The 22,692-nt window shown below is 60.5% G+C and overlaps 1 protein-coding gene across 1 annotated transcript; it reads left to right on the top strand.

Annotated features, from left to right (window-relative positions):
- The first annotated feature begins 10,909 nt into the window (after nt 1–10,909).
- ENGASE (endo-beta-N-acetylglucosaminidase) lies at nt 10,910–20,224 on the top strand. The gene is made up of 14 exons (XM_036268324.1): nt 10,910–10,986; nt 12,561–12,628; nt 12,781–12,982; nt 13,956–14,104; nt 14,545–14,702; nt 15,240–15,388; nt 15,617–15,782; nt 16,526–16,629; nt 16,955–17,063; nt 17,232–17,422; nt 18,548–18,696; nt 19,116–19,224; nt 19,486–19,600; nt 19,769–20,224. Exons 1-14 carry the CDS (start codon nt 10,910–10,912, stop codon nt 20,186–20,188), a joined length of 2,166 nt encoding a protein of 721 aa, XP_036124217.1. The 3' UTR covers nt 20,189–20,224.
- The last annotated feature ends 2,468 nt before the right edge of the window (nt 20,225–22,692 follow it).

Raw genomic sequence — 22,692 nt, 5'->3', positions numbered from 1 at the left:
AAGAAGACGGCGGCACCTGCCGCCTCCGCAGGCTGGGCCGGGCCAGTGTCTCTTCCAAAGACTCTTCCTCATGCACCACCCGGAACCTTCGAGGGCCCCTCCGCGTGCCCCGGCGCCCGGCCTCCGCCTTCGAGGGCCCCTCCGCGTGCCCCGGCGCCCGGCCTCCGCCTTCGAGGGCCCCTCCGCGTGCCCCTGGCGCCCGGCCTCCGCCTTCGAGGGCCCCTCCGCGTGCCCCGGCGCCCGGCCTCCGCCTTCGAGGGCCCCTCCGCGTGCCCCGGCGCCTAGCCTCCGCCTTCGAGGGCCCCTCCGCGTGCCCCGGCGCCCGGCCTCTGCCTGGGCCTCTCCCTGCTGCTGCTGGGCAGCCTGTTCACCTCCCTGGAGCCCTCTCCCAAGCTGTGGACCAAATGGCAACGGTAAAGCCTTCTGCAGAAAAAAACAGCCACCGGCCACACACAGGCACGCCAGCCCTCGCGTGTCTTTCTCTGTTGAGGTCCGGGAAGGTCGGGGGCTCCAGAAGCGTGACCCCTGGAGCCGGTCTTATTGTCCTGGGCTTGGCTGAGGCCGGGGCCGGGCGTGAGGAGAGACGGCAGGATAGGGTCAGCTCCCGAGGCCGGACGAGCGTCTGGAGCCGCTGACGGGCGAGGTCACTCCCAGGGCGTCAAGGGAAGCATTCCAGAGCAACAGCACACGGAGGACCGTGCCCTCCTCTCCGAAGGCCTGTGCAGCAGTAGGGCCGGGAACGGCCGAGTCCCCTCGAATGCCCCGACCAAGCCTGCCCTGGGGACCGGCGCCCCCTCGGGCTGCACGGAGCAGCCGCTTCTCATTCTGTGCTGGCCGGGCCAGGACAGGGCCGTCCGCGGCGGAGGTGTTCACAAATGGACCCAGAAGGCCATTACTCTGGATCGTTGGGAAGCCTCCCTTCTGAAGATGAAGAAATGCTCCAACTGGTCAACGGAGGCGGCCCCTGAGCCAGTGGTCCACGCGGCCCGAGGGCCTGCCTCCCGGAAACACGCAGCGTGTGGGGAAAACGCCCCGCGTTGTCACAACCCGGCGTCGGAGGACCGTGCGGCCGCATCTGAGAGGGGCATGGCAGGCCCCGAGGCGGACAGCCAGACACACAACCACGGGGAACCGGGAGGAAGCTCTGGAGGTGAGCACCAGGGGACTGGGGGGGGGGGGCAGGCACCGGTGTGTCACACGGAGCTGAAGGGACAGCGAGGGAGAAGACAAACCGGGGAGACGTCCAGAAAGCGCAGGAAGAGACGAGGGTGGAAATCGGATGGAGGGGCACCCGTGCGGGGGCCTCAGTGGGGAGGGGTCCCGGGAGGGAGGACAGGGCGCAACAGGATCAGTGAGACGGACGGACGAGCATGTCACCAAACGGATGGCAGTCGCCAAGGCACAGGTCCAGGAAAGCTGACAAATCCCAAGCAGGACAGTCAGCACCACACCCAGCACGGCCACAGTGGAGAGACCCCTGGAGGCCGGAGACGAGGACAGCTGGCAACGGAAAGAGGGGCAATGCTGTCCTTTTTTCTTTTAAATCCTCACTTGAGAATATTTTCCCATTTATCTTCAGACAGAGTGGGAGGGAGGGAAGGGGAGAGAGAGAGAGAGAAACATGGACTGGCTGCTTCCTGCACGACCCAGACCGGGGCCGGGGACGAACTGCACCCGAGGTACGTGCCCTCGGCTGGAATCGAACCCACGGCTCTTGGGTTCACGGGCTGAGGCTCTAACTGCTGAGCCACACCGGCCAGGGCAGAAATGTTTCCTTTCTTTAAAAAAAAAAAAATTTTTTTTTCTTTATTGATTTTTAGAGAGAGAGGAAGGAAAGGGAGAGAGAGACACATCGATGAGAGAGAACATCAATTGGCCGCCTCCTGCATGCCCCCCACTGGGGATCAGGCCCACAACCTGACCAGGAATCGAACCGGCGACCTCTTGGTGCAGGGTCGACGCTCAGCCACTGAGCCACACCGGCCGAGTGGAAATGTTTCCTTTCAAAGGAGCAGTTATAAGCCTGACAACTGACCATTATGGAAGGGGTGGCAGCCGAAAGGTAGCGGAATGGTATGTTTAAAGGGCTGAAAAGGCTAGCCGTCGATCTCAAGTTCCCGAGGACAACCGAAAAAACACACACACTTTCAAGCAGACAGAAGCTGGGAGACCGCGTCCCTGGAAAACCGGCGCTGAGTGAAAGAGGGGGCGCAGGAGCAAAGGGCCAGCCACCAAAACGCTGAATTCGGTGCTGGTTTACTTTTTTTTTTTATCCTCACCCGAGGACATTTTTGCATTCGTCTTCAGATAGAGTGGGAAGGAGAGAGAGAGAGAGAGAGAGAGAGAGAGAGAGAGAAGCATTGATGTGAGAGAGACACATCAAGTGGCCGCCACCCACACAACCCCAACGAGGCCAGGGACAAACCACAACCGAGGTGCGTGCCCTTAGCGGGAACTGAACCTGGGCCTCTTTGGTCCCTGGGCCGACGCTCTAACCACTGAGCAACACTGGCCAGGGCTGAACTGGGTGCTAGTTTAGACAGATACGGCCCACATGAAAAGTCCTGTCTTGGCCCTGGCCGGTTTGGCTCAGCGGTTGGAGCGTCAGCCTGCAGTCCGGAGAGACCCGGGTTCGGTTCCCGCTAAGGGCACGAACTTCGGTTGCAGTTTGTCCCCGGCCCTGGTCGGGCAAGAAGCACCTGTTGCCAAGCACCAGGCTTGCCCGAAGCAATTCTAGGAAATACTACAAAAGGAACAAAAGGTCAGTGAAGACTGGCTGATGAGTAAATGGTTACTTAAAGAAATGCAAAATACAGAGATAAAGAAATGCAGAATGCAGAGATATCCTGCCTTGGGGCAGGTGATAGCAGAGCAGATTTTAACAAAATTGACACTGGGCAAAATGTCTCCCACAACGGCCCACATGAAAAGTCCTGTCTTGGAAAACAGTCCGGGGGCTCGCGAAAATGTCAAACCTGGAGCCCCTCCTAAGGATGCGCCCGAGAGCAGTGCCCACAGGCACCCAGACAGCACGGGCAGTACACACGGCCCTCGGTGCACGGACGGATACACGGACGAGGCATACCCACACGGTGAACTGCCATCTGGGAAGAAAAGGAACCAAGTCCCGACACATGCCAGCGGGGGTAATCCTCAGAAGCATCCCTCCAAAGGAAAGAAGCCTGTCACAAAAGGGCCACACACGGCGTGGTCACGTGACATGTCCGGGATGGACACCCCTAGAGACAGGTCGGGGACTGGGGGTCGCCTAGTGGGGCCGGGGGCCGGGCAGTGACTGCGGCTGGCCGTCTGGAGCGACGCCGTGTTCTCAATGGGATGTAGGCGTGACTCTGCGAACATACTAAGTGTCATTGACACGAGCACTTCAAATGGACGAGTTGTATGATATTCGAACTGTAGCTCAACCAAGCCATGAGGAAATGAAAGGAGAGAAATAAAAACACAGACTAAGGGGGAAAAATATAAAGCCCTTAGTACAATGATCGATTTACAACCCAATCTAGTCCCGATCACATTAAATGCAAATGGGTAAACTGCTCCAATGAAAAGGCACAGCCTGGCAGGTGTGGCTCAGCGGTTAGAGCATCGGCCCGAGGGCCAAAGAGTCGCGGGTTCGATGCCAGTCAAGGGCACGTACCTCGGCTGTGGTTCAGTCCCCAGCCCTGGTCTGGGTCGTGCGGGAGGCAACTCGTCGATATGTCTCTCTCACATCGATGTTTCTCTCTCCCCCTCTCACTCTATCTGAAGATGAACAGAAAAATAGCCTTGGGTGAGGATGAAAAAAAAAAAGGCAAAGATTATGATACAAGATTGAAAACACCAACCATTCACAAGACAATACACCTAAAATGCGGGAATGTGAAAGGGGTGAACATAAGGCAGGGGAAAGAGACACCTGCCTGCGATATTCACTGAATGAACACGGCCTGGCTGGTGCGGCTCAGTGGCTGAGCGTCGACCCTGCACCAAGAGGTCGCTGGTTTGATGCCCGGTCAGAGCACATGCCCAGGCTGTGGGCCCGATTCCCTGTGTGGGGCATGCAGGAGGCGGCCAATCGATGTTCTCTCTCATCGATGTTTCTATCTCTCTCTCTAAAATCAATCAAGAAAAAAAAAAGAATACGGGACGAAGTAGATATGAGTGCAGAAAGCATCACAGAACCAAAGGGTTCGTGTCATGATGGCTGAGTCAGCTCCCCAGGGACTGCCCGGGCCGCTGTGCCCCAAAGCACAGACTCGAGCTGAGCAAAGGCGCCATCAACAAACTGAAAATCTAACACACTTCCCTCAGCAAAGGCAGACTGATCACATTTTAGTCAATCAATACAAACACAGAGGGTTTGAACAAAGTGATTATAAAAAATCTAACGTCATGCTCATACGTCGAACAGCGGCTGCAGAATTCTGTCTTTCCAGGTGAGCGCGGACTATGTTTGAACGCTGACGACATTTTAGCCACAGGGCAAGTTTTGCTTTCAAAGGGTTGAACGATCCGGGGTGCATTCTCTGAGTACAGATCAATGAGGCTAAAAATCAATAGCAACAATTAAACTAAGGTTTGGAAGTTAAGGACTGTACTTCTCAATGACTCAGGGATTAGAAAAATTAATCCCAAGAAAATCAGAAAATTGCCCTGGCCGGTTTGGCTCAGAGGTTAGAGTGTTGGCCTGCAGTCCAGAGAGACCCGGGTTCGGTTCCCGCTAAGGGCGCGTACCTCGGTTGCAGTTTGTCCCCGGCCCTGGTCGGTCGTGCGGGTGGCAGCCACTCGATGTGTCCCTTTCACATCGATGTTTCTCTCTCTCTCTCTGTTCCTCTCTCTCCCTCCCACTCTATCTGTACAAAAAATGGAAAAATGTCCTCGGGTGAGGATAAAAAAAAAGTATTTTGAAGTTAATGAACATGAAGAAAAGACATTTCGGGGATTTCCCGAAGCTACGCTTCACGCCCAGCGTTGGCTGTGGCCTTCGAGAAGAAAGGCAGGCCGTCAGGACAAGCTTGGCCCTCCAGAAGCTAGGGGTAAACAACGAAACCCAAAGAAAGGGAGAAGAGACAAAGAGAAAGGAAAAATGAATGAAGTAGGAAAAGAAACAAAATGAATTTCCGATGCCCCAGACATGGAAAATAGTAAGTGACTATTAGGAATAACTTTATGTTCATCAATTTGAAAAGTTAGATAAACACTGTTTTTCTTTTTTTTTTTTTTTTTTTATCCTCACCCGAGGATATTTTTTCCATTTTTGGTACAGATAGAATGGGAGGGAGAGAGAGGAAGGGAGAGAGAGTGAGAAACATCGACGTGAAGGGACACATCGAGTGGCTGCCACCCGCACGACCAACCAGGGCCGGGACAAACTGCAACCAAGGTACATGCCCTTAGCGGGAACCGAACCCGGGTCTCTCCAGACCGCAGGCCGACGCTCTAACCGCTGAGCCAAACCGGCCAGGGCTGTTTTTCAAAAACACAGCTCACAGTATTAGTTCAGGACGAAAGGGAAGATCTGAATAGTCTTTTTTTTTTTCTTTATTGATTTTAAGAGTCCCATGCTCTACCCACTGAGCTAGCTGGGCTCACCTTCTTTATTGATTTGAGAGAGAGAGGAAGGGAAGAGAGACAGAAATACCGATGAGCGAGAACATCGACTGACTGCCTCCTGCATGCCCCCCACTGGGGATCGGGCCCACAGCCTGGGCATGTGCCCTGACTGGGAATCGAACTGGCGACCTCCTGGTGCAGGGTCGATGCTCAATCACTGAGCTGCATCGGCCAGGCGATCTGAATAGTCTTAAAAGGATAAAGTAGAACCTGCCATCAAAAGCGTTCCACAAAATAAACTTCTAGGCTCAGAAAATTGAGTAAAATTTACCAAATACCTGTGGGAAAATAGCCCTCATCTTGCACAAACTCTTCTGGAAAAGAGAAAAAAGGAACATTTTTCCAACTCGTTTTTATCATAATCTCACCCAACACCTGATAAGAAAAGTGCCAGGAAGGAGAACTGTAGGGTCACCTCCCCCGAGAACACAGAAGGAGGGTGCGAGACACCACATGGGCCACCATCGGGACATCTTCCCCGGATCCCAAGACCACCAGGGAGCCACACGCTGAAGGCAAGGGTGACCCTGACATCAGAAACAGAAATACCTCGCGGCGAGCTGTCGACCTGAGAGAAAAAGCAAAAAGCAAAAAAACAAACAAACACCCCCCCCCCACCAAAGCCGAACTTCTGAAAAATAACAGAGGGTGGAATATTCCGTGTTTTCATGACTTTGGGGCAGGGAGACACGTTTTGGAAAAGGCACAGAGATACGAATGCGAGGAGAACAGACTGCGGGGTTGTACCGCGGCCAAACCGCGCGCCGCCCTGCAGGGTGAGAGGGACCGACAGGAATCACAGAGCCTTCAGGGCTTAATGAAAACGAAAGTGCCACTTACCGGAACCTGTGGGGCACAGTGAGTCACCTCTGTGAGGGGAAATGTGTCCCCTCAACTGCCTTCCCAGCAAAACAGGAGAGATTCAAAAATAAGCAAACCAAACTGTCCTCCAAAGAAATCCAAAGAAAATAGGGGGAGAGAAAATGAATGGGAGTCGAGGGGCACAGGAAAAACAAGCACACAGAACAAATCTCAGTGCCGGTGTTTTGAAAAGACTAGGAAAACAGACAGCCCTTCAGCAAAAAGGGCATCGAGAGAGAACGACAGACACCAGTAAACAAGGTCAGAATTAAAGACACATACCCAAGGGATTAAAAAAAAATACGATCAGAAGAAACAAAGAGCCTCCGCGAAATGGACACTCTCCTAGGCAAACAGTAATGAGCGAATTGGCCTGGGAAGAAGGAGAAACATCGAAACAGGCCCAGGACCAAAAAGGAAGATGAACTATGAAAGATCTGTCCTCAAAAGGCATCTGGAAGTTTTACAGGTGAAAAACAAAGACAGCTACAGACGATTCTTAGCTACAAATCCAGAAGGTCTCCAGGACCGGAAAGTCGGGGCAGCTCCCCCAAACCGGAGTGAACAGCAACACCAGAGAGATGCTGCTAATAATGTGACCGAATCAAAACCCCACACACCTGTACCACCCAAGGTGAGCCACACATGGATGTTCTTTGTCTTCACAGGTAAGAGGCAAAACCCAGCAGATACAACAGCCTCCTACATACGCCCCGGTAAGAAAAGACAGCCCAGGAGGACCAGGGCCCCAGAAGGATTGTCACAGAAGAAATGTCATTTCCAGACGGCGGAACAACATCAGCGGGGCGCCTGTGTGCCCCGGTCGGGCGGGCACGGATCCTTCAGGTTCCACACGTCAGTACTGGAGAGTCTCGGGGAAGCTGCTCATCCCGGGCTGGGGACGACGCCCAGGGGACCCCTCTGGATGAGTCCGGGAGTGACTGGGAAAATGGAAAATGTGATTACTGCTAGAAACTTCACTCCTGTTTTCATCTGGAAAAGAAAAAAACATGTATGTGCCCAAGAAGGGTTAGACAAAGATGTCCATTTTAGCCCGGCCGGTGTGGCTCAGTGGCTGAGCGTCAACCCTGCACCAAGAGGTCACCGGTTCAATTCCCAGTCAGGGCACATGCCCAGGTTGTGGGCCAGATCCCCAGTGGGGAGCATGCAGGAGGCGGCCAATCGATGTTCTCTCTCATTGATGTTTCTCTCTCCCCCTCTCTCTTCCTCTCTCTCTAAAATCAATAAAGAAAAAAAAATTAAAAAAACAAAAAAATCCGAAGATGTCCATGTCCCTGATGAGTAGTTGGGCAAGTAGACTGGGAGGCATTAAATAATACGGGGATAGCGTATTAAATAATACTGGGATAGCGTATCAAATAACAGTAAACACAAACAAATACCAGCTGTATAAATTGATGTGGCGTGATTTCAAAAAATACCACTAGGTGGCAAAAAGCAAGACACAGAATAATTTGTACAACGTGACACCGCTTTTATAAAACACAAACAACGTTAGAGTTTCAGGTACATGCGTGTGCGTCACAGATTGTAGAACATCTGCTGGTATTGGGGGGATGTGGAGGGGTCTCTGAGGACGGGGAGGAGGCGAGGAAACCATGAGGGAGGTGGATGGGGGAAAACACTCACTGTATTTGCGCTGCTTTAAATAATGAAAAGGAGACGGTGAATGTAATGTCTGTGCAGTTAAAGTAATAACACAGGGACCCGGCAAGGACAGGCCTCCCAGGTTTGTCATTTAGCTTGGTGCAGCGAGACTGTGTTCACAAGCGGAGGTGCACGGGGGCCGGGGTAGGCAGTCAATACGCAGGATGTTTGGGCAGGTGCCTGGGCACAGCCTGACGTGGGTGTACAGGTGAGTCTGCCGGAGCCTGAGGCCAGCCCAGCGCCGAGCATTTGGGAGAATTCTATGAGCAAACTTTGACATGAACTTCCACCTAATAGCCGCAGATGGCTGCTGGTTTCCACCATGACATCCTCACACGCGCACCCGGCAGGAAGCAGGGCAGGAGAAGGGGCGGGCATGCCTCCGTTTTGTAGGCACAACAGATTCGCTTACATCACTTCAGTCCTTGCCTAGTAAACCAGACCCTGCTCGCACAGACCCTGGCAGCTGTCAGGGCTGCTGGGGGTGTTGTCTTCTTTTGGGGAGCCAGCAGGCAGCTAAGTCGTGGGGCTTCTCTTCCTAAAGGACAGGGGCAGGGGGGTATTGGGAACAACTAGTTCCTGCCACACCTTCCCACATATCAACAACCATGTCCACTCACCTGGTTCTAGTGTCTGGTCCCAGGACTTGTGGGAGGCCTTGAGGGACAGGATGGAGGAAAGCGGGTAGATGTGAGCCCAGACCTCCCACGGTGGCCTGGCTGAGCTGCAGGTGCAGTAGCCAACGCAGAAAACCTGAGGCCACCTGGGAACACCGGGCTGGAAACCCAGAATGGTCCGCAGTGGAGGTCTCCAGGCTCCGCTTTGCTGAGCCAACCTGGCTTCCTACGCGGGTGTGGACAGAGCCCAGGACAGCTCAGAGCCTGCCGGGAGGTGCCAGAGGGGCCCTGCAGGGCAGGGTGGTGGTCTGCAGCCAGGCCAAAGTGCAGATCTACAGGGAGGGCTGCCAGGCTTAGCAAAGACAGGGTCCCAGTTCATTCTGAGAACGGGAAATCTTTGTTTGGTGAGAGCATGTCCCAGGTTCCTGTTATTATCTGAAATGCAAGTTGAATTGGGTGCCCTGTATTTTACCTAAAAACCCTACAAGATGAGGGTTTTAGGGGCCCAACCAGGTCTCAGAGGGATCTGGAGCCCCACTGGGGACCAGTATGAGCTCAAGGAAGATGTGGGGACCTCCAGGTTCGTCTCGATCCCCAGAGAGAACAGTAGCCACAGGGGCCTGCTGGGCAGACAGCAAACAGGCCAGTGCAGAGGCCACAAGACCCGACCCTTCCCTGCCCAAGGGAATGTGCACAGGGTGACCTGTGCCTTCCTGCATCCCTAGACCAGAGGCCCACCTACGGAGAAGAGCAGAGATGGGAAGCCCTGGCCAGTATCCCCCCAGGGACCGAGCATTACCTGAGGCCCATTTAAAGTATCTCTAAGAGTATGTCCTAGTTCTAAGGATGGAGTGACTTTATTTTTACCTCTCAGCTACAGGTGAGCGCCCGGGAACACGAGGCTCCGTGCAGACCATGCAATGACCGTACATCCTCGTGCTCACCTGAGCACAGCTGGCTTGAGTTCGGCCACCCTGCTCCCCTCCTCTCCGCACACTTGCCGGGTCTTTCGGATCTCCCTGGGATCACTGTCTCCTGTTTCTGAGTAACCGGTCCCTGAGGCAGCAGGGCCAGAGCCTTAGTCATCCACAGCCGTAGTCATCTCCCCCACGCTCGCTCGGGCTTTCTGGAAGCTTTGGGGCCTTGTAAAGTTCAAAGCCCACAACGATAATAAAGAGGCCACTGCGCTTGGCGTGGGTGGCAGCTGCAGGCCAGCTGGGACACTCCCAGCTGCACGGAGGCGTTGGGACTGGGCGAAGAGAGTCTGGGCTGGCCCAAGCTTGGCTCTGTGGGGCCCAGCCTGAACCTGGCCTCCCAGGCCCCTTCTATCACCTTTACAGTGAGCTCCTCTGTGCCCAAGATGCTGGGGAGAGGCGAACTCTGAGACACCGCCGGCTCTGCTTGGGGGCCCCGCAGGGCACAGGGTTGGGGGTGTATAACAACGTGTGCTCCAGTGGAAAGCTATGCATGGGGTACTCACCGCGCACCCTGCTCTTGTGTGACCCCAGCCCCCCCACTGTCTTTTTCACACAGTGCAAACTGATTTGTCCAGAGGCTCAGGGATCCCCTTCACCCCACCCTGTAGAAAAACGAGCTCTGCCTCCGGTTACCGATTTATTTCAGTATTTCAGGTCTCTGTCGATGGCCCTTTGAACGGGTTATAACACGCCGGGTTCCTCTGCGAAGGAGTCGAGTCTTGCACACTTGTCCGTACTTACACCTGCAGGGGGATTATGATGTGCCCTTTTCTGGAAAGGACCTGCGAAGAGGGAGGGGTGGGATGAACCGAGCTCCCCTCTCCCCTCTGGGCTCACGACTGCGTGACCTGCCGGAGAAAGGAGGCTGGTGAGCACCTGAGACCGCGCAGGAGGTCTCTGGGCGCGCAGGGCTCAGATCCCGCTCAGGCCCCGCCCCTCGCCGGCCCCGCCCCTCGCCGGCCCCGCCCCTCGCCGGCCCCGCCCCCAGACCGCCCTCTGGTTATAAGGTCCGGGCCGCGCGGACCAGCCCAGAGCGCCAGTCCTCCGGCGCCCAGTCGGAGCAGGGCAGCGGCGCCGCGCAGTCCCCATTGGCCAGCGGGCGGCTGCCGAGGCGGGCCCGGGCCTGCGATTGGCCGGCCGGCGGCGGAGTGGGCGGTGGCGGGCGCGGCTGTCATGGAGGCGCCCGGGGTGCTGAGCGAGCCGCAGCCGGGGACCTCGCAGGAGCAGCCGGGGCCGCGGCCGCGGAGGAGGTGCGCGGAGGCGGGGGGCGGTCCTGCGGCGCTCCCCGCGGCCGGCAGTGGGAGGCAGCCGGGGGGCGCCCGGCCCGGGCCCCGTTGGCGAGCGGTCTGCCACCCCCACGCCCCCGGCCCGCGGAGGGTCCTGCCCCGCTCGCACGGCAGCTGGCGCCGGGCAGCTCTCAGAGCCCGGCGGCCGCAGGGGCAGAGGGGCCCCGGCGTGCTCCCCTGCCGTGCATGTGGGCACCTGGAACGGGGGGCCGTGGATGCACTGGGGTCCACGCTGGCTGGACCGTGAGGGCGGAGGAAGGTGTCAGTAGATGGGGAGCGGGGAGGAGGGTGTTCCACTTTGAGGGACCGGGAGGAGCCGAGGCACGGGCGTGGGAAGCGATACACGTGCCCTCTGGGCCGGGCCCTCGTTCACCTGCTGACCTGGGGGTAAGCTGGGTGCACGGATGGGGCCGCCTTGTGGGAACAGCATCCCGAGTTTTGTTTATAGGCCCAAAGGAGTGAGCTGGGTGGGTGTTTCTGGCCGGACGCTGGTGGAAAGCTAAGGGCCGCTGGCTGCTGCGCAAGTGGAGCCAGAAAGGGGGCACGTTGGTCCCTTCCACCCGCCTCTGTGGTTCTGGGGCCCTGACCCCCGTGGAGGTCCAGCTCGTGTTCAGGCGTGGCAGATCCTAAAGAGGGCTTTTGCCCACAAGTGGGGTGCGGGCAGAGGATCCACTCCCATTAGCGAGCAAGTGGCCTCGGACGCCGGCAGGTTGAGAGGACTCCACCTTCGAAGCCCAGGGCCAGTGACGGGCATCTTTCCCCGCCGCTCTAAGAATAACAACTTTTAAAAGGGAAACTGTTTGTCCCCCCGTGGCTCAGTGGTTGAGCTTTGACCCATGCACCGGGAGGTTGCCTGTTCATTTCCGGTTGGAACACATGCCCAGGTTGTGGGCCCGATCCCCAGTGGGGGGCGTGCAGGCGGCAGCCAATCGATGTTCTCTCTCATCGATGTTTCTATCTCTCTCTCCCTCTCCCTTCCTCTCTCTCTAAAATCAATAAAGGGGGAAAAAAAAAGTGAACACTGTTTAATTCATTTATCCAGGGTTTTCCAACTTACCGTACCAAAGGTGTTCTTTTCCCTAGCGCAACCCTGCATGACACCCTGATGTGGCACCCCGTAACAGTCCTCCCTGGGGAGTTAGGGTTCCACGGAACACACTTCGGGAAATGTAGGCTGTAGAGACGCTTGGCCCTTCAACTATCTATCTTTGAGTTGTCCTGCTCCTTGGCTATAGCAAAACCTAGGAGGGATATGTCGCTGGTCTCTGCAGGGTGCTATTTGGTGGCTGTTTTAGAGGGGAAGGTGTTCAGTCACAGAGAGAGAGGTAGGGGTAGTATGTCTGTCCAAGCAGAGGCCGAGCCTGTTGCTAACACGGGCTGCCGGACCTGGTTTAACGCATGTTTCCATTGAAAAACGTAAGCCAGAGAATCTCTCCCTCCACGTGTCTAGATGGGGCCTGGTCCATTTGCTTCTGAGTGTTCTTTTTCTTTACCCTTTAATATAGAAACACAAAGTAAAAAACTCCCTCTTGGCTTAGGATTGAAGAGGATCAAGACGAAGCAGTCTTTCGTGAAGTGGTCAGTTTCACCCCGGATCCTCTGCCAGGTAAGAAACCCCCCGGCTCTCAACGCTGTCTCCCGAGTTTCCCGTGGGGTTTCCGGGCCAGGCTGCCCACTTCCTTCCTGTCTCAAGCTCTCGGTTATCGTCAGAGCATCGTGAATAATCTCATAGTTCCCACCGCTTCCTCTTCTGCCCAGTTAGGTACTATGACAAGGACACCACCAGCCCCATCAGCTTTTACTTGTCGTCGCTGGAGGAACTCTTGGCGTGGACGCCCGACGTGGAGGACGGCTTTAACGTGGCCTTGGTGCCCTTCCAGAGTCGGCAGCCCCCCCTGAGCAGCCGGAGGCCCCGGACCTTGCTCTGCCATGACATGATGGGCGGGTACCTGGATGACAAGTGAGGATTTTGCGAGGACATCGTCGGCTGTCATCTTCTGCTTGTTTTCTTTGGTGGATGGGCTGGAGGGGAGGGAGGGTGCCGCATGGCCGAAAGAGCCCGGATGGGGAGTCAGGAGACGGGCGGGAGAGCAGCTTGGCCTCAGTGCTTCATGTGGCAGGAAAGGGGGGGGCCGGGGAGCCGTGCTGCTCCGAGACCATCCGATTCCGCCTGGGCCTGAATCTGGTCAGCTGGCCAGGGCACAGCAGCAGCAGGGCACCCTCTTCAGAGCTGGCCGGAAACTTGGCTCTTCCCCCGGTTTCTTGCTCCTCCTCCTGTCCCCGAACTCTGATTCCTTCTGGGCCCCTGGCTCTGGCCTTGGAAGCTTCGCGTGTCACTGCCCCTCCCACTCCCAGCTGGGGACAAGGCCCCGCGCTGCTGTATCAGCTCACTCATCTGCAGTGTCCAGAAAACAATCTCGGACACGACGGTTCCGGGACTGTGCGCGTCAGAGCTGGCCGCCAGGTCGAGGCGGAGGCGGCCGGTGAAATCTGGGGCCTCCTGCGCCGGGACACTGTCCTGGAGGAGCTGCCTACTCAGAGCTGGCCGCCAGGTCGAGGCGGAGGCGGCCGGTGAAATCTGGGGCCTCCTGCGCCGGGACACTGTCCTGGAGGAGCTGCCCACTCAGAGCTGGCCGCCCGACACCTGGAGCTTTGGCAGGACTGCTGCTTCTCGTCCCTTCTGCGTGTTCCTCTGGGCATCGGGGATCCGACGGCAGAGCCTGCACGGCCTGGGGGAAACTTCCTGAGGACCAATCCTCGTGCCGTCGGGGTGGTGCTGTGGTCAGCCGCTCACCCAGATTCCGCACGGTGCCTGGCACACAGTGGACGGGCGGGACCCAGGAGACTCCACTCGGGGCTGCTCTCTCCACCTGGACGTCGCCGTGTCTTTCTTCTGCTTCGTGGCCCTGACTGGGTTCTGTTTCTCTACTCAGGTTTATTCAGGGCTCAGCGGCCCAGAACCCCTACACCTTCTACCACTGGCAACACATCGACATCTTTGTGTACTTCAGCCATCATATGGTCACTGTCCCCCCAGTGGGCTGGATCAACGCTGCCCACAGGCATGGGGTCTGCGTGCTGGGTAAGGAGCCCAGGACGCGCCTCTGCTTCAGCCAGACTCCTTAGCACACCTGCCTGCCAGGTGACCCAGCGAACAGGCTGGGCTGTGCTTCTAGTGAGGGGAACTGTACCTGGGGCTGCTTTGATGGGTAGGGCAGGTGGAGGCAGACTTGTTCTGGAAAGCATGGTGGATGGCGGTAGCTTTGCAGCTGCTGAGACAGCAGCCCCCGTAGACAACAGGCAAACGAGTGGCTGTGTTCCGGTAAAGCTGTGTTTATAACAACAGCTGGCGGCTGGCCCCCGCGTACAGCAGTGTTTCTCAAGCCTTCACCTGCGTCCGGCCTCACCCCCGGGGGTCTGATTCAGAGCCCGCCGGTGATGCTGCTGGTGCAGGAACCGCACTGTGAATGGCGTCGGTCAGGAGGGGAAGTTCCCACACCTGACCTCCCTGCTGTCCCACAGGCACGTTCATCACCGAGTGGAAGGAGGGTGGACAGCTGTGCGAAGCCTTCCTGGCTGGGGACGATCGCTCCTACCAGGCGGTGGCAGATCGGCTGGTCCTCATGGCTCAGTTTTTGCACTTTGACGGCTGGCTGATCAACATCGAAAACTCTCTGAGTGTGAGCACAGCCTTTCTCGCGGCGCTGGTGCAGCTCAGCCCCGGCCGCCGTGGGGTGTCCCCCACACTGTGTCCTCGTCCTCACCTCGCCCGCACCCAGGCCTGCTCCCCTTGGCAGCGGGGGCCGCTTCTCGCTTCCCAGTGAGAGCCAGCTCCTGCCTGTGTTACCCGGAGACGGAACCTTCCCCGGCCTGCGTCCGGAAGCCTGCGCGGCTGAGCTTTGCCCCTATGGCTCCTTCGAGGCGACACGTCCTGCTCCTCCTCCATCCCTGTTTGGCTTGGGCTACAACTGTGGCTTCCTCTCACGACACCCTCCTTTCTCCTGGCGTTTAATCTCTCCCTGGCGGCCGTGTCCGTGTCCTCCTGCTTCAGGGAGGAAAGTCGGACATCTGGCTGGAGCCTCCCTCGGTGGCTGAGGGGTTGCGGGGCTTCTGGGACCATGGCTCTTTTGGTGGGATCAGGTGTCCTGTCTGTCCTGTGCCAGGCACTTGTGACAAGCCCCTCTGGGCCTCACTGAGGGTCTTGCTTCCCCCTGCAGCTGGCCGCCGTGGGGAACACGCCCCGCTTCCTTCAGTACCTGACCTCTCAGCTGCATCAGCAGGTCCCGGGGGGCTTGGTGCTCTGGTATGACAGCGTGGTGAGCACTGGGCAGCTCAGGTGGCAGGATGAGCTGAACGAACACAACAGGTGAGCCCACAGGACAGGCGACAGTGCGTGCGCGCTGCCCGGGGTGACGAGGGAGAAGGCAGAGCCCTCTGGTCGCCGGGCGCTGTGCCGGGGTTGCGGGCCATGGTTTACGGGCCAGGCCCTGCTCGCGGTCCTGGAGGCGGCCGTGGCTGAGGCTGTGCGTGGGCGGCAGGCTCTGGGAGGGGACGCAGGCTGGACCCCGGCCCCTCACCGCGGCCCTCCTTGCAGGGTCTTCTTCGACTCCTGTGACGGCATCTTCACCAACTATAACTGGCGGGAGGAGCACCTGGAGCGCATGCAGGGCCAGGCTGGGGAGCGCCGGGCCGACGTCTACGTGGGCGTGGACGTGTTCGCCCGGGGGCACGTCGTGGGGGGCCGGTTCGACACCAACAAGGTGGGTGGGGGCGGGGGCGGGGGTTCAGGACAATGGTCTGCGCACCTTCCCCGAGGCCCCGTGTGCGGGTCTTTTGTTCCCATCTGACCCCAAGGCAAAGGCAGGTGGCAGCTACTCTTCCCAGAAGGGGGAAACCGAGGCACCAGAAACACCCGTGACCTGCCCTGAGGCCGGGCTGTGCCTCGAAGCCCTGTGTTCCATGGGGCGCTAGTGCGCCCTGCCGACTGTTCGCCCGGATCCTGGGAGGGGTGCTGAGCCAGCATCTCAAAGCGTCGGGTGACTGGGGACACCCAGCCCCATCCCCGGGCTGCCTTTCTCGGCAGCGTAGGGCTGAGCACAGGCGAAACCTGCAGTCGGAGCCGCAGGCGTGACGACTGGTGACGTCTGCAGGCGGGGGTCCCACGGGCAGCGAGGAGAGGCGGCTGGGCACTGGGCTGATGTGCCTGCCGTGGGCCGTCTGCCCAGCTCCTTGCTGGGTGCCGCGGACGTTCTCCTCACTAATGGAGCTTAAGTGGTCAAATTAATCCCGTAGCTGGAGATCCTCTCCAGCCCCCGTGGGTCTGACAAGCTGCCGGGAGGCGGTGAGACAGGGAGCCTGTGAGCGCCCCACCTGCAGTCCTGCCCACTTCGGGTTGTCGGGGGGACGCCAGGGGGCGGGCCTGAAGAGCTGAGGGGAGCTGGGCGAGGGCCCCCCTGGACCTGGCATGCGCTGGTGTGCCATCGTCCGACCACTGTGTCCCCAGTCGCTGGAGCTGATCCGGAAGCACGGCTTCTCGGCTGCCCTGTTTGCGCCCGGCTGGGTGTACGAGTGTCTGGAGAAGACGGATTTCTTCCAGAACCAGGACAGGTGAGTCCTGCCCGACCCAGGGGCTGAGCGTGGCTGACGGCAGCGAGGGTCTCGGGCGACAAGGGGTCTCAGGCGAGGGCTCTGGCCTGGCTCTCCAGGGCTGCGTAAGGCAGGACGAGGGCATGGCCACCTGGGCTGTGAGGGGCCTAGAGACCAGACCTAGAGCCCCCGAGGGGCTGCTGCCCACAGACGTGCGCCTGCCACACATCTGTGGTCCGGGGCCTGCGTGACTGTGGAAGGGACGCGGGGGAGCTGCTGAGGGAGCTCGGGGCGCCACGTGCCCTCTGCTCCGACATCAGCTGTGCCCCGACGTGTTTCTTTGCAGGTTCTGGAGTTTGCTGACTCGTTACCTGCCCACCCATAGCATCTGCTCCTTGCCCTTTGTCACCTCTTTCTGCCTGGGCTTGGGGACTCGCAGAGTCTGCTACGGCCAGGTGTGTGGGTTACCATGCTGGGTGACTGGGGGCACCGGGGCTCCTGACCGTGCTGCGGGGTGACCTGGGGCCTCACCTGGGAGAGGTGAGGGGGCCCGGGTGTCCGTGAGGGGACGGCACACCCTGCCCAGCCTGCTGCAGCCCGCCCTGTCCCGCTGCTCTCTCCAGGAGGAGGCGGTGGGGCCCTGGTACCACCCGAGCGCCCAGGAGCTCCAGCCCCTGTTTGGGGAGCACAGGCTGGAAGAGAATGGCCGGGGCTCGGTGAAGACGTACAGCTGCCTGGCAGACGCCTGGAACGGGGGCAGCTCCCTGCTCATCCGGGGGCTGATGCCGCCCGAGATCGGGCACGTGGCCGTGAGGTAGGTGTGTGAGCAGGCAGGAGATGTGTGGGCGTCAGCAGCTGCTCCCGTCGTCCTGCGACCTGTTTCACTGGGCAGAACTGAAGTGAGCTTTGTTTATTTATGTGGTGAAAAGTGCGTACAAGTAACATGATTCACCCTGAGCCGGTTCCGCGTGCCCAGTGGTGTGGACGACGCACACCGGTGCCGTCCGTCTCCAGCACAGCTGGTCCTGCAGAACAGTGTCCCCACGTGAACTCCATGCCCCGGCCCGGCACCCACGCTGGTGCGGTCCGTCTCCAGCACAGCTGGTCCCGCAGAACAGTGTCCCCGCGTGAACTCCATGCCCCGGCCCGGCACCCACGCTGGTGCGGTCCGTCTCCAGCACAGCTGGTCCCGCAGAACAGTGTCCCCGCATGAACTCCATGCCCCGGCCCGGCACCCACGCTGGTGCGGTCCGTCTCCAGCACAGCTGGTCCCGCAGAACAGTGTCCCCGCGTGAACTCCATGCCCCGGCCCGGCACCCACGCTGGTGCGGTCCGTCTCCAGCACAGCTGGTCCCGCAGAACAGTGTCCCCGCGAGAACTCCATGCCCCGGCCCGGCACCCACGCTGGTGCGGTCCGTCTCCAGCACAGCTGGTCTCGCAGAGCAGTGTCCCCGCGAGAACTCCGTGCCCCGGCCCGGCACCCACGCTGGTGCGGTCCGTCTCCAGCACAGCTGGTCTCGCAGAGCAGTGTCCCCGCGTGAACTCCGTGCCCCGGCCCGGCACCCACGCTGGTGCGGTCCGTCTCCAGCACAGCTGGTCCCGCAGAACAGTGTCCCCGCGTGAACTCCATGCCCCGGCCCGGCACCCACGCTGGTGCGGTCCGTCTCCAGCACAGCTGGTCCCGCAGAGCAGTGTCCCCGCGTGAACTCCGTGCCCCGGCACCCACGCCCACTCTTCCTGTGGTTCTGACTGCTTAGCTTCCTCCAGCACGCAGGACGTCGGGACAGAACGCGCAGCCACAGGGCACCTGGCGCGGGGGACTGGGACGCGGGCCGGTCTGTGTGAGCTCCTGTGCTGGGAGGGAGCGGTGGTGCGGCTGGAGCCCACCGGGTTCTCGGGTTCCTCTGTGGCCTCTCATCACAGGCCCTTCGTCCTCCAGGTTATTCTCCCTGCAGGTCCCAGCACCACCCAAAATTTTCCTGTCCCTGGTGTATAAGCTCGAAGGGTCGTCGAATGTCGGGGTAGCTCTGGAGCTCACCACAGGGGATGCAGGCAGCTGTCACGTCGGGGCCATCTCAGTGTTGGATGGTGAGGGGACGGGGTGGCTCCTGCCTTCCTTCCAGGCCTCTCCCCTTCTCGGGACACCTCGGGGGGCAGGGTGTTGGCAGTGTCGGCCCTGTGGCTGATGGCGCCACTGTGGTCCAGCTCTGGACAGGGAAGTTCCCGTCAGTCAAAGCTTCTGGCCCGGAGCCCCTCGGGGAGCAGGCCTGCCGGCGCGGCACGGAGAGGTCGGCCAGCCAGGGGTCAGGCGAGGCCAGGAGACAGTGGTGGCAGTGCCGGCTCTCCACCGAACACGTGCCTCCTGTCCACCTGGTCTCCTGCCCCTGCGGCCTGAGCCTGTCCTGGCAGGCCATGAGCCGGGGCCACCTGCTCCCTGCTCAGTCACTCCTTCTGGTCTGGTTTTGGTGGATTTTTTTCTTCCTCAAGTCCCGTGTCTCCTTCTGCAGTAGGAACAAGCTCCAGGCACAGACCCCGACCCCTCCAGGAGCCCCCCACCAAGCTGGCCAGATGGGCGGCCCACTGTGGCCAGCGGCTCAGTGGGGGCTGGGTCCAGCGGTGAGTCCCTCTCCTTCCTGTGGAGACCACAGGGGACGCCACTCTGCGGTGGGGACTTGAGGAGTGAGAAGCTCCAGAACCGGGGGGATGGCGGCCCTGGACTGACCCCCGAGTTTCAGGCAGCTCCCAGAGACAAGCCCAGGACACCTGCTGGGAGGGCCGTGACCACGCCTTAGGCCTGGGGTCCCCGCTGACCACAGCCCACTTTGGAGGGAGGGCTCTGCGTGGAGGCTCGCCCGTGACCAGCCTGTTTGCCCTCAGCTGCTATGAGCTGGGCCTGCGAGGCTGCCTCCTGCAGGACCTCTTCGTCAGCTTCTCTCGGCCCCCCGGCAGCCAGGACGCCGAGGACTTCGCCTGTCGCCTTGGAGAGATCCAGGTCAGGGTCCAGGGGACACTTCCTCGGGCTCCCCTGAGGTGCCTGTCCCGGTGCGGAGCAGGCGGGATGCCGCGGAGCTGAGCGTCCTCCCCGGTTTAGGGAGCAGTCAGGGTGCGGGGGGGGGCGTGTGTGGGCACCTGCAGCCGGCTGAGCCTTCTCTCCCCGCAGGTGGTGGATGCCGACAGCCTGCTGAGCCCTCTGCCCCACGTGCAGTCCACCTCGTTGTCCAGGGTCCACTGGCAGCGGGCGGCTCCCGAGGGGGCGGGCGCCCCGGCTGGGCTCCGGCTCAGCTGCACTCTGCACTGGTCCTACCCCCTGGCCCACGTCCGATGCTTCCGGATCCACTGCTACCAAGGGACGGGGGGCCGCGCTCCCGGCAGGGGGCCTCTGGGCCCCGAGAAGCCCACGCTCCTGGGTCTGGCTTTCGTTAACCAGTACCGGGTCGTGGGCCTGGCTGTGGCAGAGGCTGGGCCCGGCCAGGACGGCCGTGTGGAGTTCCTGGTGGAGCCTGTCCCCAGGGAGGGCTTCCTGGTGCCCCAGGCCGAGTGGGGCAGGGCAGCCATGCTGTACTCCGTGCCGGGCACGTGAGCAAACGTCCAGCCTGCTCCACCGCACGGCGGGGGCTTCCTCCGGGCCGGCCGCGGCCGCGGCCGCGGCACAGCCAGGGCCTGTGGACCTCGGGCCGGGGCCTTGGGAACGGGAAGGCCAAGGAGTCAGCTTGCTGGGTGCGGGTCCCTGAGGCGCGTGGGCCCCATCTCTGTCCAGTTCCTCTCTGTGGCACACAGCTCCCAGGGAAACGTGGAAGGATTCGGGGAAGTTGAAACCAGAAAATTCCATAAAGGGGATTTCCTCACGGGCTGACGCGTGAATGGTGACCTTTCATTGCACAGACGGGACAGTTAGGATGGACCCGACTCGCGGCTGGAGGGCTTCGGAGCAGGCCCTGGGACGTGCCTGAGCGTGCGGGCCGCCTGCAGAGGCCGTCGGGCCGGCACGGGGGCCCTCCGCCTGGAGGGTGGTCGCTGAGGTCCAGGCTGCTTTGTGTTGTGACTCCCAGTTTACTGTCCCCTGGGCTGGGCCCATTTCTGGAGCGTCCCCGTTGGCTGTGTCCCGCTGTCTCCAGGGTCGTAGGCATGGGGGAGGCTGCCACGGGGAGCGAGGGTCCAGGCTTGGGGAGCAGGAGGCCCGGGGGGGGGCCCAGATGTGCAGCCCAGCCCACAGCCCCTCCTGTGTCTCCCAGGGCGGGCTCGCGGGGGTGGGTCCTTCCTCTCGCTTCCTCCTCCCCCAGCACCCCCTTCTCCCTCTCAGTCTCAGGGTGACCGGTGGCTCTGCTTGGGGAGGAGGGGATGAGCTGGTGGCTTCTCCAGCCACACAGTTCCCCTGCTGACGGCGGGGCCACTCGCTGCTCCCTGGGGCCAGGCCCCCCCCAGTGCCCGAGAGGGGACAAAGGTCGTGAGCCCCTCATTCTCCGAGTCTTACCCAGGCCTCCGAGGGCAGTGGTGGGGCTGCTTCCCCACCCCTACGGTCCTCGACCTCTGCTGCCAGGTGTGGAGTGGTGCCAGGGCTGGGGCACGGGCCTCCCAGCTGCCTGTCCGGGCTGTCAGCGGACTGGACTTGGTGCTGTAGTGAGGGGAGAGGCCACCAGGTGGCAGTGCAGGGGTGGAGTGGTGCCAGGGCTGGGACACGGGCCTCCCAGCTGCCTGTCCGGCTGTCAGCGGACTGGACTTGGTGCTGTAGTGAGGGGAGAGGCCGCCAGGTGGCAGTGCAGCTCTGCTCCGGCCGGCGGCAGCGGCAGGGGTGCAGGGGTGCAGGGGTGCAGGGGTAGGCCCGCACACTTTGAGCCCGCAGGACAGTGGAGGGGCTTCAGGGCCACGCGGGCTCCATCCCCACCTTCCCAGGTGCCCCTGGGCCTCTTCAGCAGGCACAGGGTCCTCAGCACCCCTTTCCTGACTGGGAACACGGGCGGTCGTGCCCACACGTGTGCCAGCCCGCTCAGGAGCTGGGGCGGCCCTGTGCTGACAACTCCCCTGAGGGCTCCAGCCTCTCATTCCAACCCGGGGGCTCCCAGCCTTTGTCCCCAGCGGGGGAGCCAGCGGGGCGCCGGCTGGGCACCTGACGTGGCCTCACAGCTGAAACTTCCTTCACGAAACCCCTTTTTTCCTTAAGTGCTAGTTGCCCCGAATATTTTATGCAGCGGAGGGAAAATTTATAGTGGCAATTATTTTCTCAGTCTGGTGAGCAAGCAATTAGAAGTAAGGGCCCAGCAGAGCATGGTCCCGGGGGGCCCAGTCCACCCCCCAGGAGCGCGGTCCCGTCCTGCCGCCAGCCAAGGCCCGTGCGCAGGAAAATTAGTATGTCGGCACTTAAGCCGGGGCCCCCACCCCCCTCGGGTGTAATCACTGAAATAAATCACCCCACCTTGTGAAAACGAAGACCTCAAGTCAGACGCGTGGGCTTGGTGGGCGCCGGAGTCTCCCTGCCCCAGCCCCAGGCCAGCCCCAGGCGCTCGGCGCTGGGTCTGGAGTCTGCTGCTTCCCTTCCCGGTTCTCCCTCCTCTTCCGGGCGGAGGGCTGGTGGCTGCGTCCCCCACGCCGGCCTTCCAGGAGTGGGGCTCGCCCCCATCGGAGCACAGGGCTGACCACGGCGTGGGACCACTGTCGCGGCCTGACCTCGCCTCACAGACCTCCCCAGACCACTGACCTCGCCGCAGCAGCCCACGCCCAGATGCCCAGCCTGGCCGGGGACAGGGTCGGGGAGGCCGGTCTGGCAGGGAGGACCCCCTCCCTCAGGCCACCTGGGCTCAGCGCAGGCAGGCTGGCCCCCGGTGCCCTCCACCCTCTGTGCCCGGGAGCTGCCAAATCAGAGACTCGTCCTGGTTTGAAGAAAGAAATCTTTATTAATAACCTTAATAATAATACTGCTGATTTGAAGGGTCACGCCTGGGAAGCATACAGAACGTAAGAAAGGAAGCCGGGGCTGGCTGCAGTCCTGGGAGCGGGGAGCGGACGCAGCTGCGCGAGAAGGGCCAGCGGCGGGCGGCGGGCGGGCGCTGTACACGGGACTAGAAAAGGAGCCTGGCCCCAGGAGCTGAT

Source organism: Molossus molossus, unplaced genomic scaffold (assembly GCF_014108415.1).
Source record: "Molossus molossus isolate mMolMol1 unplaced genomic scaffold, mMolMol1.p scaffold_m16_p_19, whole genome shotgun sequence".
Lineage (NCBI taxonomy): Eukaryota > Metazoa > Chordata > Mammalia > Chiroptera > Molossidae > Molossus > Molossus molossus.
This window is presented reverse-complemented; position numbering and strand designations above follow the sequence as displayed.